This window comes from Lepidochelys olivacea (genome assembly GCF_965140295.1).
Source record: "Lepidochelys olivacea isolate rLepOli2 genome assembly, chromosome: 2".
NCBI classification, from domain to species: domain Eukaryota; kingdom Metazoa; phylum Chordata; order Testudines; family Cheloniidae; genus Lepidochelys; species Lepidochelys olivacea.
Genome location: NC_140412.1, coordinates 33409980 through 33429899, shown reverse-complemented (window position 1 = coordinate 33429899; position 19920 = coordinate 33409980). Strand labels below are relative to the sequence as shown.

The 19920-nt window shown below is 40.0% G+C and overlaps 1 protein-coding gene across 1 annotated transcript in view; it reads left to right on the top strand.

Annotated features, from left to right (window-relative positions):
* Positions 1-19920, top strand: part of EMC2 (ER membrane protein complex subunit 2) — a 49618-nt gene that overhangs the window by 18318 nt on the left and 11380 nt on the right. The window contains exons 5-7 of the mRNA XM_084618841.1: positions 2317-2374; positions 18958-19043; positions 19211-19270. Of these exons, the coding sequence (XP_084474967.1) occupies positions 2317-2374; positions 18958-19043; positions 19211-19270 (204 nt within the window). The remainder of the gene's footprint in view (positions 1-2316; positions 2375-18957; positions 19044-19210; positions 19271-19920) is intronic.

The window sequence follows — 19920 nt, the reverse complement described above, 5'->3', positions numbered from 1 at the left end:
TTAGGTGAAGCCCATCCTTAATGTATTGGCTCCTTCTTTCCCCAAAGGTTCCCCAGTTCCTAATAAACTTAAAACCCTCCTCCCTACACTCTCATCTCATCCATTCATTGAGACCCTGCAGTTTTGCTTGTCTTTCTGGCCCCTGCTCATATAACTGAAAGCATTTTAGATAATGCTACCATGGAGGTCCTGGACTTCAATGTCTTATCTAGCAGCCTAAATTTGGCGACTGGGACCTCTGTCTTACCTTTCCCTATATCACTGGTGCCTACATGTACCATGACCACCAGCTCCTCCCAATCACTACATATAAGCATGTCTAGAGGCCTTGTGAGATCTGCAACCGTCGCACCTAGCAAGCAGTTTGCAGTGTGTTTCTTCAAGTCATCACAAACTCAACTATCTATATTTCTAATAATCATATATCCTCCATTACTGTTATCTCTTTCTTCTTAATAATTGGGGCTCCCTTCCCTGGAGGAGTATCCTAAGTGCAAGAAGATGCCATGACATCAAGTGGAAAGAGGTTCCCAACTATGATGATGGTTTCCGTCCATTCCAGCCTGTTGTTCTCCTTCCATGAGACTTTCATCCTCCTTAATAGCACAGATTCTGTCAGATTGGAGGTGGGATTGCTCTATTATGTCCCTGAAAGTCTCATCTATGTACCTCTCTCTTCCCTGTAACTCCTCTAGTTCAGCCACTCTGGCCTCAGAAGCCTGGATTGTTTCTCTGAGGGCCCCAGAGCGGTTTGTACTGCATGCACACACATGCTACCTGCCCACAAGGCAGGTAATCGTACATGCTGCTTTCAGTGCAATAAACTGGGTAACCTGCACTCTGCTGCTGGACTTTTGCTTGCATTATTTTTACTCTTTCAGGGTTGTGTGTGTGTCTTACTGGCCTAAGTTTAAACTTAGTGTTTAAGTCTATGTGCCTCTTGCTTGCGCTCTCACTCACCTCTCCTGTTCACTAGCTCCTCTGGTTGCTTAGGAGTTGTCTTTTAAAACCCCTGCTCTCCCTGAGTTCTCTGCCCCCTCTTCAAGGGATTCTAAAAGGATTAGTGATCAAAGGATGGCAGTCTGGAGTCACACCACACTATAATCTTTAATCAAGTAAGCACATGGCAAGCAAGCAAATGTAAATGTGGGGGATGACAATTTAGGGTCGTCATGGGCTGGCAACCTGGAATCGTTCAGCAGGGGAATGGAGTTCAACCAGCAGTTTTCCAAAACTGACAATATAGGTGCTCAAGCTAATGCCTTAGAGGTGGGATCACCTTGTGTCACTCAACAGTAACATCTAGCTGTCCTCAATAGCAGCAGATCATAGTGATGAGTCTTGAGTGATAAGAACATCCTCTACCAGACTGGAGAATAAGTGTTGCGTCAAACAGCTGGGCCTGTAGCCATTCTATTTAGGTTTGTAAAGACCCTGTAGAAAACTGATAAAAGTATTACGTAGTATGGAGATTTGAAGAAGTCAAATAGAGCCCTCACCATGTAGTTGTAATACAGTATCTACATAGCTACACTGTATAAAACCAGCTCAAGCTATTAAGTGGGCTGGATAAAATGACGACTGTTTCTCAGAGATGGTTTAAAACAGTAGAGCTATTCATTGCAGCAACATGGGTTAACTTATTTGTGTATTTCTAGTAGCAGAATTATAGTGGAGTAACTCTGTGTTGTTCTGGTGCCTAGAAGGGGTTAATCTAATCTTTGCAATAGACTAGGAGTATGTGTGGTATCTGCGATAGCCTCACAATCCATTATATTCTGCTGCTTATACTTTACACCATCATAAGAGAAACTTTAAATCCAAAATGAGACTCTCTGGAGCTTTGAAATACCACTGCTGTAATGGAGTAGCAAGTCTCTTGTTTTGGGTGGTCTTTAAAATGGCTGTGTGCGGTCGTGGTGGGGGAGAGGGAGAATAAAGGACCTTCTAGGAAACTTAAAAGGTAGAATGAAGAAACAAAAGGCATATAAAATACCTGCCCTGCTTCTGGTGCAATCTAAATAATATCCCACTAAGAACTGCAATTTATTTTTCCGTTTATTTGGTGAAACCCAATGCTGCCATCCTTAGTCAAGACTTCCTTGGTAGGAGTTTTGCTTGAGTAAATGTTTATGTACAGACAGTAAAATTCAGTGACTGGTACGCATTTTCCTTTGCAGCTATATAAGGTTAGCACAATACCAAGTATAGAAAATACTATAATGTTGTTACCTAATTACGGAGCCAATCAAAAACTTTTTAACCAAACAATTGAGCTGCGTCACCTCTAGAATTCACCTCTGTTTCTTTAAATAGGTACGATGATGCCCTGCAGCTATATGACAGAATTTTACAAGAAGATTCAACCAATACAGTAAGTTAAATGTTTTCCCTGGAAATAATATTGTTTTAATTTGTACTAAACCTTTGCTAATATAAGTGTAGTGAAATCATTGGGTAATTGAGAAATCATTTTTTAAAACTTCCTAGTGTAATATTCTAGCATTTATTTGTTTTCAGAATTATTTAATTTCCTTTCATCAAAAGGATTCATGGTTGCATTTTCTTTTACGTAAGTTGAATTTTGAGAGCCTATCACTGTAAATGATAGTCCTGTTTGACCTCCGTGGGTATGTTTATACTTGCGGCTGGCAGCAAGCCTCCCAGCCTAGGTAGACAGACTCACGCTAGTGTGCTAAAGCTAGCAGTGTGGACATTGTGGATTGGGCTGGAGCTCAGGCTGTCAAGCAGTCCTGTTGGTGGCAATCCAGTTCTAGATGGTAGATAGACTAAAACTAGTCTCTTATGTCTCTCCTATCCCTACCTTCTGTTAATCTGATTTTGAAAATAAAAATATGTTCTGTGAATGTTTGAATTGCACACTACCTTTCTCAGTTTAATAGCTGGAAGGCTATAAACTTGCTCTTGAGTCAAACTGCGATTCACTGTACAGTGTGCCCATTTTAAAAAAATCACTGTGCAGAGATTTTGGGCTCCTGGCATCATCCATGCAGATGACACTTGCAGTCCTGCAATGCTGTGTGTTCTTAAGTATTGCTTCAGTGCTGGTTTTGGAATTACTTTGAGGGACTTTCTGTTTTGAGACTTTATCTTGTCACCTGATATGCAAAATAGTTTGAAGGTGCAAATGATTAACTTTTTCCAGAGCTACCATGCTGGCAGCAGCTCATCTGTGTCTCAGCTGTTGGATAAAGTTGGAAATTACCATGATATGGTAAAGGTAGGCTTGGGTCTTTTGTGTGGCAGTTGACTGATTCCAGTTCCTGTTATAATGCATTAAAAAGGGTAGGCAGTATGCCTTTTTAATTTGGTAATGATTTCTTTTTTCTTCTTATTTTTGTATTAGTAAACTTCTCTATGTATTCTTAGGACTTAATTCTATCCTGTGGTTTTGTTGGTTTATTTTTTTTTTTTAAATCCGCATTGGTGCATGACAGTGGTTTGAGCATTAGTGATAGCACCTGTGTATCTTGTGAGCTCTGAGAAAAATTCGATTATTTAGATTGATAAAATTGCAATTACTAGCTTCAAGCATCAATTAAATTAAACTAGTCTTTGCAAAATTTACCCATTTTTCTGGGCTAAGTAATTTGTATGTTCTTTTTTTGGATAGACAAGTAAAATATCACTAGTCCTGTCTTATTAGTAGATCATTCCTCAGTCATCTTGGAGGCTTTCACAGGAATTTTGCAAAGTTGAATCAAAAACTTAAATCCTCCTAATAAGTAGGTTAAAGGCATATTAAAGGATATTTCTAAAATGAAATCACCCATTCTTTTGTTTTGTGGATCCCCTAAATCCAGATGCCCTGCAACTGGTGGCATCTACTCAATGGGATGCTTTAGCACAGTCTCTGTTGATATTTCATTCCTTAATAGTCTGGAAAGCAGAGCCTGTATATTAGAAATAATATATGTGATGTCCTCCTCCTCCATCACTTCCCCTCTCCCCCCACGAATACAGTTGAACACTTCATAAATACTACTGAATGTATATAGGGTCTTTCTAACCTACAGGCCATTATTTCCTCTTCATATTTTTCTAATGCTTAACACAACATTTCCCCTCCCACCCTCTCCAGTAGTACCCACAATGTCCTGCCATAAACAAAAGAAGGCACAGCTCTTGACCAGAACAGCTTATACTCTTACACTGGGGACTTCTTTAATATGAAAGGATGATGGCTATTTCATATTCAAAATGTATAGCTAGTAAGATAACCCAAAAGGGCAATACTAAATTATATGTTGTCACATAGTCTTGGCTCCCATTGTTAGTGTTTATTTAGTCACCGATCAGGCAAATACTATTACATATTAAGTAACTTTATATACTATTACATATTAAGTAACTTTACACATAAGTCCCATTGAAGTCATTGTGACTGTATGTACATAGATACTCAAGTGTATTAGTGTTTGTAGGGTTTAGGTAGTAGTCAGTAACTGGATCTTGCACGCAGCAAAGCTCCTTGGTCTCTTGGCTTAGCATTGTACATCACTGTGCTTACAAAGCCTGACTTGCATCCACTTCGGTATTATGATGCATCTGAGTTTCTTCACTTCCTCTCATTCCAATTTATTTTTTCCTCCGTAGGTATCAAATGAAACTGTTCTCAGTGGTAAAAAAGCTGTTCTTTACTGATGAACAGTCAAGAGAAAAAGCTTGATGGGAAGCCATTTTGCATAGTTGTTATACATTCTTTCTCCTCCTTGAATTGCAACTAAGTCAGACAATGTCCTTTTAACTCATAATTATTTTGTCTTCATCTCTCAGGAGGCTGGTGCCACAGAGTCCCATGTACTCTTTCTGAAGATTTTTGTTCTTTCAGTTTTTGATAGGCACTTACACACGTATGATACTTTCAGGTATTCTAGACAGGCTGGAGGATTTGGAAGTCACATGTTCACATTCAGCAATGGATTTCAAACTCCGCTAGCTTTTTTGCAATCCACTTATTTTCCTTGGTTTCCTATTTATGTTTAAAGGGTGCACACAAACATGGGGAAACTGACTATACAGGGATAGTCTGATTAAAAATAACTCTACACCAACCACTATCAAATGCACAAAGTTGGAAAAAAATACATGTAAATCATTTTTGGAAGAAATGGATCTTACACATTATAACAAATGTAAGTAAAGGCTGTTTGAATAGCATGCTTTTACATTGATGATATCCCTGTTTTTGAGTCAGATTAAATTGTCTTTTTGCAACAATTTCTGGCTCATGAAAACTGGGCAGAATTCTGTCCAGTGGTGAAAAGAACAAAACTCCTTTAGCTTTCTCTAGAAGTCATGCTGAAACAAAGCAAAGATGCTTTCAAAGTGTAGTCACATTTTACAAGAATACGTCAGCTAGGTATGTGTGTTGTAAGATTCTGCTGAAACTAATGGAAAATGGAGCTCCATATTTAAGATATGGGTAGACCATAAGCCTTTTGAAGTACATATTTTTGGCAGGTGCTCTTTTCAGCTGTTTCCAAATGGCGAACATCATCCGAATCTGTGGTTTGTTGGATATTATTATTTAAATGTATAATTTTGTTTTAGTAAGGAACCATCATGCTTGATGAAATTATCTAATTGTTTTTCTCCATTAAAAACCCTAAATACGTACAGACATTAATAGTGAAAGGTATAAAATATTGTAAACTCAAATATTAGAACAGGTGTGTGACATCCTGACTTTCTCAGATTCTGAAAATAGAGGAGGCTCTGCTCAATATAGAGCAAAGTTTGTGGTGGTGGCGTGTTAAAGATAACTGTAGAATAGATTGGGTCAGTCTTGCATTTGAAGAGTGAAAGTCAAATAGAAACTTGATAAATTGTCAGGTATTTGAATTATTTGTCATCTACCTGTTAATTATTTCCATGCACACATGTGGCTGCTGTAGGAAAATAAATGTTTCAGGGTTTTAAAAAAGTAACCATGGCTGAGTTTGTCTTGGCACTCACTTTGCCGTGCACCAGTTTTTTCTGGTGTGCTGACACATGGAGTTGCTTAGATATATTAAACATTTTTTTTTCTCGTTTGGCAAGTGCTGTAAGTGAAACAGACGTTTGTTCACACAAGTCGTAAAAATCGCACACTGCATGGATTGACAGTTTCAGACAAGAAGTTGCTTGGGAATTGTACAAAGATTAAGAAATCATTTGTTTTTTGAGATCCAGCAGATTTTTTAATTGTGGTAAATGGAATTATGAACTTAACTTCATGAAATACAAAAGTGCATCTTCATGTCAGTTTTTGTTAGACTTAAAACTTCTGAATTAAGAGAATGACCAGAAGAAGAACTCTTTGTAAGATTGACAGCTAGTCTCACTCACCAGCAGAAGCTGGTCCAAAAAAAGATATTAGCTCACCTGGCTTGTCTCTAATATCCTGGGACCAACATGGCTACAACAACATGGCAAACAGCTATTTTATTGGACTATTTAAGGATGGGGGTTGACATAGGTGTTTAGTTTTGTATAAATGTAAAAGCCTCACTTAAGAACATTTCATTCTCCCTTTCAGATCTCTAGCTGGAAGAAAATTAAGCCACTCAATTTTGGAGCCATGTTAAAATTGTTTTATTTATATTACAGTAGTGACTCGAGACCAGCTGAGATTAGGATTCCACCATACTAGGCACTGAACAGACACAGAATAAGAAAAAATCTCTGCCCTGAAGGTGTGAGGTGTCAATCTAAGGTGTGGCTAGAATGAGAGAGGGACAGGAGCCCAGGTGGGGTGAATAGGAGCAGAGGAGGACAGAGACAGGCTGGGGACACAGGAGTAGAAGGGTCTAAAAGGGCTAAAACCCCATAATGCGGACTCACTTCTAGAACCCAAAACTGAATTTGGGAGTTCAGAGTCTCTGCAATCATCTGTTGTCAGCATAGAGCTATAAAACCCAGTGGCAAAGACTGTGTGTCATTCTCCTCTAGGGTGTGGTGCACACTGAAGATAATAGCTTGCTGCTGCTGTCTGTTATTGTGTTAGCTCTAATGTTAAAGGTCTGTCTGGTGGATAATATCTGAACCCTGCTGATGACTCAGGATGGTTCCAAATAGAATTTCTATTTTCCTCAGTTTAGAAAAATATTAGGAATTTGCATTTTTTTAAAAAAACTGTTAAAAGAACATTGAAGGTGCAAAGTTTAAGCACTCTAAAGTTAGGAAATGCCAGAATTAAGGTTACCTGAGCAACTTTAAATCCAGCCCCTTGTGAGTATGCATTATGATCCAGTCTTTTGGTTTTCTAGAGATGGGTTGTAAATTATTCGTCCTTAACTGTTTCTATCAGAACTTTAAAAACAAATAAAATAGTGGAACACCTTTATAAAATTTTAAAAATTTGATTTTACAAAAACAAAATTTGGGGCCAGATTCAACTTTTAACCTTTTTATTTTATGAAGTATATTTTATAATGTAGTTCTTAGTATCTCCACTAACAAGTTTGAGAATATTATCACTATGTTTTGAATGGTATTCTTGTAGAGCATTTAGTAATAAACCTGATCAGAGTAAGTAGAGTCTATCAGTCTATTTCCCCTTAGGTGCTTATATACCCTTAATTGCCGTAGTATTTGAGCATATCAGTCTTGAACATGTATATCCTCATAACACCCCTCTGAGATAGGGCAGTGTTACCCCATTTTACAGATGGGGAACAGAGAGACAGGGGTAGATCGGGGTGGGCAAACTTTTTGGCCTGAGCGCCACATCTGGGTGTGGAAATTGTATGCAAGGCCATGAATGTAGGGCTGGGGCAGGGGTGCGGGGTCTGGGTGGGGGTGTGGTGTGCAGGAAGAGGCTCAGGGCAAGTGGTTGGGGTGCAGGAGCGGGTTGGGGTGCAGGCTCCAGCCCAGCGCTGCTTACCTCAAGCGACTCCGGGGTGGCAGTGGCATGCAGCAGGGCTCAGGCAGGCTCCCTGCCTGTCCTGGCCCTGTGCCGCTCCTGGAAGTGGCCAGAATGTCTGGCAGTGGCTCCTGGGGGTGGGGTGGGGTGGAGCAGGTGGCTCCGCTGCACACTGCCCCTTGCCTGCAGCCAATGGGAGCTGTGGGGGGCGATGCCTGCAGGCGAGGGCAGTGCACGGAGTCCTCTGCCCCTTTCACCTCCCCCAGGGACCGCAGGGATGTGGTTCTGGCCATTTCTGGGAGTGGCGCAGGGCCAGGGCAGGCAGGGAGCCTGCTTTAATCCTGCTGCACCATGGGGCTGGTAATCCCCTGGTCCAGATTGAAAGCCCTGACGGGCCATAGTTTGCCCTCCCCTGGGCTAGATCTGTAAAAGGATTTAGGCATGTAATTGCTACTTTAGGCACCTAAATAAAAGAAATTAGATTTTCAAAACCCTGGCTCTGCAACCACCTAAAATCATAGGTTCTTATGTTTCCACCAGTGAAGTCCCCAAGGTGTCTGAATTTCTGCTGATGGGCATGCGCATAGCCACCCTAGTTGTGATGCCCCAGGCTACTTATCACTTTGGCTCCGGCAGTATCCTCAGAGTAAGTGTTCCCCCCCTATCTTGCTTGCAGGCCCAATCTGCTAAGCATTCTCAGAGGCTAAGAACATGCCTACTGGATTGGGCCCCACACGAAACACAGAGGACTAGGGTGTGTTGGTGCTTTCCTTATGCCCTAGAGCCCGGTGGTAAGGGCATTCATCAAGGATGTGGGAGATCTGGATTCAAATCTCTGCTCGGAATCAGGTGAAGTGGAGATTTGAAGCACAGTGGGTCTCCCACATACTCCGTGAGTGCTCAGACCAATGAGCTATACAGTATAAGAGGGCAGACCACCATCACCACCTGATCATCATCCTTTTTTTGTGAGGAAATGCTGACCTGCTCAGGCACCTGACATCAGGAGAGAATTCATAGCTCTGAATCCAGCCCAGAGTTAGCTGCCTATTCCCTTCCAGAGGCAGGGCTTGGGCCCCACCCCTCTCCTTCCATTTCCTATTAGCTAGCTTAAGCAGCTCCCTGCTCAGCATGCAGGCTTCTTTGAATCTTGTTCCTAGCCACCTAACTCTCCCTATACAATGCATGGGGAGCTTGGGTGCCTAACTTGGGGCTGAGGATTCCACTGGGCAACAAGGCTCTTGAAGTTAGGCATTGCAATGCTGAGCCTAAATCCCCTTTGTGGATCTAGCATTAAACAACTTGCCCAAGATCACACATAGTCTGTGATGGAGCAGAGAACTGAACCTGGATGTCTCAAGACCCGGACTAGCACCCTAAACATAGGACTAACCTTCCACTGTAGCTACAACTTTCCTCTTATTCTTCAGCTCAGCTAATCAGAAGATTAAATTAGATAGATAGTGGGGCTGTATCGTCTAGCAACAGCTATGCTCCAGTGAAGAAGACTGCATTTGACCAGAAGTCCAGCCTTAACCCTACCTAGGGGAACAATCAGAAATCTGTGTTTGGGTAGAATTTCCACATTATTCTTGACATTTTCTATACTCTGGGCCTTCTTCAGCAAGTTATTTGCAAATGTGTCTAAGCATGAGTAGTTCCATTGACTTCACTGGGACTACTTGTGCACTTAAGTACCTTGCTGAGTCAGGGCCTAAACAGGGTATTTCCATCCAAACACAGGGTTCTGATTTGGTCCCAGACCAGCCAGGATTTTAAAAATAAACTCCACTAACAGCTTGGTTGCATGTTCATGGAAGCAGTACATGGATTTGACCGTGTATGTTTACACTTGTCTGCCCCATTTTGCTGGGAGGTAGCTGAATTCTGCACAAGCTGGATGTAGTTGATGTTCTGTGGGAACCCAGGTACTATGCTGCATCCTTAGGATCTCAAGGCTATGGATAACTTCAACAAAAAGCAGGTGTATATTGCCTTCAATAGCTAGTGCAAACACAGCCTCTGTTCAGTCTTCAGGTTGCCTCCCACTCCCAACAAGCACAGCTACCGTCTTGTTTGTTTGAATCACAGCTGCTTCACTTCCATCCAGATCCGTACTTCTGTCAAAGACACGGAGAGTAATGAGACTGTAGAATCTGGGTGTCATAGAGCTAAGTAGGGTTGCCAATTTTGGTTGGCCATATTCCTGAAGGTTTCATCACACCATATAATCTTTAATTAAAGATTAATCTTTAATTCCTGGAGACTCCAGGACAATCCTGGAGACTTGGCAACCATAGATCTAAGGGTCATCAGCATGTTGACAATGCTGCAGCCTAAAATGTTCTCTGCCTCACTTAGTGGCTTTACATACTTTGCAACAGGAGGAGGTAAGGTGGGATCCTGAGGGTGCCTTTGTGGAGGAGCAGCAGTTGTCCAACAGAATGCTCTGAGGGAAAGGAACAAATTTACTGAAGAGCCATTCCAACCAGCCTGGTGGGGGTGGGGAGTGGCATTTAGTAACATCTGTAAAATTCTTGTTCTCTCTTACTTCTGCCTTGTTTTTTGCGGTTTGAAGAAAATGATCTGGTCTTTAGTTTCAGAAGGTTACTATCCCTTTTATAAAAATGAATTTGACCATGGATAAAAACAAAAAATATTCTTGATTTTTGCTTTGAAGAATTTCATTACTTTTATAGTTCACAAAATTAAATTTTCTGTAACATTGAAACCAGTTACACAAAATGTGGAACTGTTCCTTCATGTAAGAGAGTCAGTAACTGCAAATCCATCTCCTGGTAATATCTCCTTCCAACCATGAAATTTAGAACGATCTCAGACTCTCTGTTGGTATGTTTTTACTAATCAAATGCAGAAGTTGATAAATGCTCAAATCCTCACTTCACTTTTAGTCTACTAAATGCTAATTAAAAAGAATCATGACAAATGGAGGATTAGTTCTTGAACCAGAGTGGGGATTATTAGTTTTTAAAAGAAATATCTTGGAAAGGTTCATTGTTTAATAAAGAAATATGTGACATTCTAAAGCACCTTAGCCCATATGATACTGATTATAGTATGTCTTTCTTAAAGATGACATATTTCTTTCCATTAAAATGTTGGCTTCACAGAGTTAGTCAATAGCTGCTCCAGTGTTTTGTTTTAAACTCTGAGAAATTGATAGGGGGAATTCTATGTCATAGGTTCTGCATGGTCAAGCAACATAGATTTCTTTTCAATGGCAGACATTTTCGTCCTGTTCCTGAAATTCTTCTTTAGTTGGAAAGGAAAAAATAGCCATTTGTATGTCAAACTTGTTCTTATCTTTTTTGCTGAGATATAAAGAATGCGAAATACTTTTTCAGGTAAATTCAAAATTACCTATAGGGGTGTCAGCTTTTATTTTTCTACTTCCATAGCTGCTCTCATTTTTAGAATACTTACCATAGTATATTCTTGAGATTGCATTGTTATTAAAATTTAGTTTCTCTTGGGGCAGTTTTGGGTGAACATGTATTGTGAAATACTGAAAACCCAAATCTGAATTAAGTGAGATTTGTAGATTCATTATTTTTTCCACCAATGTTTACCTTTCTTAAATCTATTAGGTTTTACTTTCCCTAGCTAAAATACTGCCTAAAGTGCATGATAATTATAAACTGTCTGTATAACCACTTCCACTGAGGATGGTATTCAGTTGGATGTGTGGAACAAATAAATGTCAAGTCTTTTAGAATATAACTGCTATTTTTCCCTTGTATGCAAAAGTACCATTAATAGCTTTTGTCTGTCAAGTTGCATCTAAGTTATATCTTTCAACGTCATACATGCAAAAACAGAATCTTGCTAATAGTGTAAATAATAATTACTTATCTGTCTTCAACCCTTTATTAAACGTCCTCATGACATCTGGGAGATAAAGGAATACAGTAACTCCTCACTTAATATTGTAGTTATGTTCCTGAAAAATGCTACTTTAAGCGAAACAATGTTAAGCGAATCCAGTTTCCCCATAAGAATTAATGTAAATGGGGGGATTAGATTCCAGGGAAATATTTTTCACCAGACAAGACTATAAAATATTATACATATACATAGTATAAGTTTTAAACAAACAATTTAATACTGTAAAAGCTATGATTGTGATGCTTGGTTGAGGTGGTGGAGTCAGAGTGTGGGATATTTCCCAAGGAATGCCTTACTGCTAAATGATGAACTAACAGTCGGCTGAGCCATCAAGGGTTAACACGTTGTTAATTTAGCCTCATACTCTATAAGGCAGCATGAACGGAGGGAGGAGACACAATAGACCCATGGCAGTGGCTGCAAACATTCCCGGTGGAAACTGAACTCTGATGATGATCCCACGCTATCCCACTGGAGTGCACCACTCCCTCCACTTCCCAAAGTGCCGGGGTGGGGGGACGGGGCGTGTGTGTCTGTGAGAGAGACGCGCGCATTGCCCCTTTAAGTATACTGGCGCCACTCTAAGTACACTGCCTTTTTAAGTAGATCAGCAAATTGAGACAGCAGCTGCTGGCAGCAGGTTCCCTCCAACCTGAGCCCTGTCCTGTCCTCCGCTGCTCTGTGGAGACAGGGTACAGGAGCAGGGGGCACTCTGACATCAGCACCCCTCTTTCCCCCCCCTCTCCCCCCCCACTGCCTGCACAGCAAGCAGGAGGCTCCCAGGAGCAGCTCCAAGGCAGAGGGCAGGAGCAGCACACAGCAGTGCGGGGAGGGACGCCTGAACTGCACAGCAATTGATAGCCTGCTGGGTGGCTGCCACACAGGGAACTTAGGGGGGCTGCTGGCCCACCCTTGTTCCTAGCCCCCACCAGCTAGCTCCAATGGGCTGCTCTTTCTGCAAGCAGTGGACAAAGCAAGTGGCTGCCAAACAACGTTATAAGGGAGCATTGCACAAATTTAAATGAGCATGTTCTCTAATTGATCAGCAATGTAACAACGAAACAACATTAACCGGATCACGTTAAGTGAGGAGTTACTATATAATTCCCATTTCACAGGGGGCCAAACTGAAACACAGAATGACTTGCTGCTCAAGGTTGCAGCAGGAGTATAAGTCAGAATGAGGATTAGATCACAGTATTGCCCAAGATTACGATTTTCATGTAAGTCTTGTGATACCAGTGTTTTTTTCTTAAGGCCCGAGCTATTAGTCTTGTTGATTTAAATGAGGATTTCAACTTTTTTTGGTAAACTTTCTAGCCCTCATGGTTGCAGAGAAAAGGTTGAAAACATGACCTGAGTGCACTCTAAACGCTCTTCAACTGGAGGACCAATAAAAGCAAAAATGTATTATTATTTTGAATTTTGGGTTTTCTAAAAATATTAAATCTCGTGATTTTATGACCCTGACTCATGATTTTTTTTAATACTTCAGGTTGGCAGTGCTACACACGAGAGTATGTGAACTCCTGGTCCCATATTCAGACAGTTTCCCTTTTATTTTGCTAATGGGATTGAAAACCTTTAGACCTATTAATAGAAAACCTATTAAAGTCACACCCTCCTTTCAAATCCTTCCCAACAATTTTAAATAGTTTCAACAAAATAGCTTCAGTAAAATACATTAACTCACCAATTTCTTTTACTCCATGCCATTTTAAAAGCACTTTGTTCTTCCAGGTGCTGTGCTTTCTCTGTGAAATGCCAGCACAGCTCTTAAATGTCCAGAACGCTCACTTAAGCTGAAAGTTGCCATTTGTAAGTAAGACATGGGACATTTTATTCAACATTTTCCCCAAAAGGCACTTTTTGGGAGGTGACGGGATGTTGGTTTAAAAATCTGAATTGTTCTGTTTTGGTTTTGGGGTTGAGGTTGAGTGATGGGAAAAATATTAGAAGCAGAAAATTAAGTGTAGTGCTCAAGAGGCTTGGTGCAGGTAGGAGCAGGGCTTGCGGGGAAGAAATGTCTTCAAACCGCGCACATAATTCATCTCAGACCTGAATGCTATGCACTGTTGATTCTGAAGCCTGCTAATCATTCCAGATCGTGTGATCTTCTGATGTGACTAGATATCCAGTAGATGCTAGTTGCAGATGATCAGTTTATACTTGTGTCCTAAAAAAGATGTAAGGTTTCCAGAAATAGTTGGCTTGGGGTCTGAATGGTCTGTGCTGTCTAGAAGAATACTGTAGTCTGTGAATAGAACTGTAACAGCTGAGAGTCTTATTTCCAAACTATTCTGGAAGGGCCTACTTAACTGAAGGAGCTTCATTCGGACGAAAAGAAACACTCTTCAGGGAGATTTAGCTCTCTGCTCTGTATATTGTTGCCAGTGAAGTTGCTGGATGCGTTGGTTGGCTTGTTGTATTAAACAGGTTTCAGAGTAATAGCCGTGTTAGTCTGTATTGGCAAAAAGAAAAGGAGTACTTGTGGCACCTTAGAGACTAACCAATTTATTTGAGCATAAGCTTTCGTGAGCTACAGCTCATCTCTAAGGTGCCACAAGTACTCCTTTTCTTTTTGTATTAAACAGCTAATTTAAATTCCCCCAAGCAGTTTTGTTTCTGTTCCATCTCCTGATTTTTCCTTTTTTCTTTTTCTTCCTTCAGGGGCATTAAATTAATACCTGTTGGAGTACATTATCCAAAAGCTACCTTTTTAAAATGGGGGAATATAAGAACGTGTTTCTTTTCCTTTTGTGGCTACAGAACTAAGTTCTGTTACTGAGCAATTATTTATTTTGTTTTAAATAATAAATACACCTATGCAAGGCTGTATACATAATTAATACTACAGCAAAACCCTGCCATCATTAAAATAATTATTCAGAAATTAATTCGGTCAGCCTGTCACAAAAAATAGCTCCTTTCTCTGTAGGTCTTCATATGTCATAACCAACAGATTAAACTCCCCTCAGAGGCCCCTAGGCAACCAGTGCAGATCCAAAGCACGAGTGTTACGATGCTTGCAGCTACCTTGCTCAAGAGGCAAGCTATTGTGTTCTGCACCGTTTTCAGTCTCCAAATAGTTTAGAGTAAATGTTGCATCTTACGATACAATATTACACAAATTATTCCTTTTGTTGCAAATATAGAGACAGTATTCCTTTCAAATGGGGGCAGCATATCCTAGTGGATAGACCACTAGACTAAAACACAGCAGACCTAGGTTGTAGTCCCAGCTCTGCCACTGGCCTGCTGGGTGACCTTGGATAGTCTCTCTGTGCCTGAGTTTCCGGATCTGTAAAATGGGCATAATGATGCTGACCTCCTTTTGTAAAGTGCTTTGAGATCTACTGATGAAAAACAGTACAGGTATTATTATTTTATTTTATTAGAGAGACAGCCAAAATAAAGACATCTCTGTAAACTGTTGACAGTTGAGCATATTAAATACATTGTTTTTGTCTGTTACCTTTGTTTATATTTCATCACAAATATTTTTAAATCACCTTATTATACACATTTTAAAAAACTTAAGAAAATGATGTACAGTATGTTGCTGTTGTGTATAACTAATGCTAGAAATTTTCAAAGCGAATTGGAGATTTAGCTACTCAACTCCCATTAAAAGTAGAAGTATCAACATTATTACCCAAACTGTAGTTAGGCCAGGAAACATGGATTAACTCTTGTGGATTAACTCGACTGCTCTTGTGAATAGACCTACCACACTGATCATGTCAAGTTCCTCTTCAGATCCCTTTGGTGGCTTCCTCTCTATCTCTGAATTAAATTTAAGTCCCAAAGCATGGTGTCCTTGTTTTCAAGATCCCACATAGTTTGGCTTTTCTCATTTCATTTCCCCTTTGTTCTGTCCTAGCAGCATGCCTCGATGTTGTAGTTTCCACCTGAGCTAACCTTCACCCAGACCTTGTTAGCAGTGCTTTCTGTCTTCCAAGTTGCTCTTCAAAACTCCTTTCTAGCATGATGCCACAGACCTTTGTCCTCTTGGGTTTTAAAAAAAAAAGAGTAGCATTTTAAAATAATCTTGTGGAACCTCCAAGATATATGCATTACTGATAGGAGTAACCACATGGCCTTAGGCAGTAAGCATTCATACTCTCATCTATTTAGTCCATGTACTTTTAACCTTACTCTTATTGATTGTATGAAAGTTAATTTTAATCTCTTCTGGGCAAGGATTTCATCTTTCATTTTTCTGTTAAGTACAATGGCACCATATACCAACTAGGGCAAGAATTTTAATGACTAGTGATGCTAATACCTCAGTTCTGCATCATACCTGAAGTTTAATACTGAGATCTACTACACTGTATTTTGGTACAATACTGACTCAAAGGAAAGAATTATGCCTACTATATTACAACAATAGAGGAAAAATTGGGAGAAATTAGAGTTTTATCTTCTACGTACTAGTCTAACCCAATGCTGTTGAGTTGGGGATTTGATTACTTGATTTATCACTTCTAGAGCATAATTACAGAATTTGTGTTGCTTCTTTCCAGACTTGCTCAAGTTTTCATTTAATTTTAGAGGGCCAAAGTTAATAACAGAGAGAGTAAACTTCAGTAAGTGTCAAGTTTCTTTTTCACTATGCCATTCTCAGTTTTTTCATATTCTTGAATTCTGTTAAAGTGAATGTTACATGCTTGCCTCCAACCTAGAAGAAATTAAATTAGGCAAATCCTAAAAGGATGAGTATGTAATTAGAGATTCCTAAAGGATTAAGGGTAGCCAAAAATGTAGAGACTGAAGTAGACCATGCTTGACTATGTGGCTGGGATGGCATGACACAAAAGTGAATTTTAGAAATATGATTTCAAACTGTGAAATGAACAGCTTTTTATTTAATAAAAAATGAAGCAATATTTATTGAACAGTTCATTTCCATGCAACGCAAGCATCTAGATATTTTCCTTACATGGTGTACTTTTGTTACTCATTTTTTCTCTAATTTTGTGTGTTCATATATAAATATGTATGAGCCTAGTATTATGGGGGGTGACTTTCTTGAGGACTCTGGAGGAGGATGGCTCTTTGGTGACCTTTTCATAATTTGGCATTTTTTGCCCCTCACCTATACCATGAAATTTACTTTCTTTAAAAAAAAAAAAAAAGTGTGTGAATATCATAGCTCTATTCATGAGAGATCAGCCTGTAAAGCAGTGGTCCCCAAACTTTTCAGGGTCGTGTCCCCACTACCCCGTCTGTGCATCCCCTCATCGGGAGCAGGGTCCCAGCTCCTGGGAGGGTGGACTCGGACAGCGGTAAGGGGGTGGAAGCTGTGGGCTGTGGCTGGGAATGGAGCTATGGCCAGGGGCCTAGGCTGGGTGTGGAGCCATTGCCAGGTCGGGGATTGAGGACGGGGGCGGGGCCAGGGGTCAGGCTGGGGGTGAGGCCAGAGCAGAGCGGGACTGGGTGGTGCACCCAGTTCCTCTGTTCCTCTGCGCCCCTTTAAGGGGTGCACCCTACAGTTTGGGGACTTTTGCTGTGAAGCTTCTACAGGTTCAAGTTTAAGTAAAGCACATCCTGGGGCTCAGCCTAGTGTAACTTTGGGGGAGGAATTCCACACTTGTGGGAAAAGAAGGAAGAAAAATAGTACAGGTTTGTTTGTTTTTGTTTTATTTTAAGGAGAGACAGGATGGTGGCAAAAAGCAGGTATTTGGAATGTTAGGATCTTTTTCAAAGGAGATGGGTTGGGGCAGAAAGGGCAGGTGAGGCCATCAAAAGTGCATGAGAAATGCATTTATCAAATGCCCTTAAAATTACAATTAATAGCTTTATGGCACCCAAAGGAACATGAGAAATGTGGTACAGATGACATGGCCCTTACCCAAAGTGTGCAATCTAAATTTTAGGTATGATGCGGGGGGGGGGGGGGGTGGTATCATGAGCAACAGTAAGAGGATGGAGAGAGAAAATAAGAGATACCAAAATTTAGTGTGGCTATTGCCACCACATGGGGTTCGGGTGTATGAGTGCATACAGGATATAGAGATGAATGCTTTTGCATGTCTGTCTTCAATACTTGTGATCATTCAAGGGACAATAGTTTAAGTGAATGAGGTGGAGTGTTGCTGGTAGTACGTTCTTTGTGAGGTGACTATACTCTGGAACTTGCTTCCCTGCTTGGTCTCTTGATCTGTCAGAGCCCAGATCTGATGACTTTCAGGGCATGCTGGGGTGTTTTATGGTATGGTATGGTATAGGGTTTTGGAGCAAATGGCTGGGGAGACTCGTAGTATTAAACACTTTTTTTTTCCTATCAATTTTTTTTACCTCTTAGAGTTTATGCATACCTTTACATGCTGATCCAAAGCCCACTGAAGCCAATGGAAAGTCTACCTTCGAGAACTGTCAGCACACTTTAGAAATCCATGTGTGCATATATGCTGCTCAGAATAATGAATTACTAAAATGCTGTGTAGTCTCTCTTCTGGTATGTGGGGGGAAGTGTAAACTGTTACTACGATGCAATACCTCCATCTTTTGGATTTATATTGTTAAAATGCATTTTCCACACACATATGAAAAGCAAGTTAGTTTTTGGAAAAGCTTTGCACATTTGTCACATGAATCATTTAAGATGAAGGGCACAAATGTAGTAGCTATTTTTTTATTAACCTCATACTCAAAATTATTTTTTATACATTAAGAATGATGAAAGCTTGATTAAGAAGATACTGCAATTTAAAACAATACTACGAGAAGTGACATTTAGCTCTTCATGGCAAAAATCTTAAGTTGCAGAGAACCGTTCTTATATCAAGATGCCACTGTGGGATTCTCTAATCTCTAGCGACCGACTATCCCTAAAATACGGATCTTATGAATGATAGGGTGGGAGACTTGGGGTTGGATAAAGATTATCATCATCCTGCTGCTTTGTAATTATCAGAATCTGGACAGTCACTTATTTGGATGAAATGATGCATACAGTTTCTGCATCCAAAGTAAAGCATATGTAATGTGATTGTAAGAGGAGTTTTCAGATCTCCCAGTGGGATGTCATAGGGTATGTTTATAAACTCCAGCTAAGCAGTTGTTCTGCAGTGGAATTCCTCTTGCATTGAGATAATAATTTGCACAGTCAAATTGCCTTCTTTACAAAAACCCAGGGAATTATGAGAGCCTAATCCTTTATTAATGTCAACCCATAGGCAACAAGAAAGCGTAAGATTGCCATTCGAAAAGCCCAGGGGAAAAATGTTGAGGCCATCCGAGAGCTGAATGAGTATCTGGAACAGTGAGTGTTTTACAAGAAAAAGGATTGTGTTTTGCTATTCTGATAAATCTTTTTAATTAAAATGGAATTTGCATTTGATTTACGCCTTTTCTTCCATGCTGTTCATTTACAGAATCTCTACACAAGCTTTTTTTTTTTTTTTTTTTTTTAAATTTCTCCCCATCCAGATTTGTTGGGGACCAAGAAGCTTGGCATGAACTTGCAGAACTTTACATCAATGAGCATGAGTAAGTTGTTTGAGTCTACATAAGAAGTGCTAGGTTGAAATCTTCTCCATGTAAATCAAAATCCATAGTGACTGTTTCTAAAGGCATGTATACATTTATATAAAGGTATACAATTTGGTGTCCAGTATGACAAAAAAAATCATAAAGCAATTAGGAACCTGATGTAGCTAGCAAACTCTTTAACAAGGTATTTTATTTAAAAAGACGAAGGATTTAACTAAGAGCGGGGGAGAGAGGGAGAATGTTGACTACATTTTGTTCAAAATGAATCCTGCTGATGTAAAGAAGAATTGAATAATAATTTTCAGAATATCCTGTTTGGATAATGTTGTTCATTACATCTAAATTTGAAATGCTTGGAGTCTACAAAAACTATCTGTGGATAATTAATGCTCTGAGTGGATTTCTAGGAGACTTCTGTAAAGGACATAATACAAATTGTATTCATTTACCATTGTTCTTTTATTTAAAAAAAAAAAAAAAATTTGGTCCAAAGTAGAGGCATTTGGTCGCCTGGGTACAAAACTCAGTGCAGTCAAGAATGTTGAAGGAACTTGCTTATTGGATATTTAATGTTAGCTTTTTTTTATTGCTGTAGTGACAGGAGGAAATCCCAGTGTGAGAGGATTAGCCCAAAGCCTTAGTGCAAG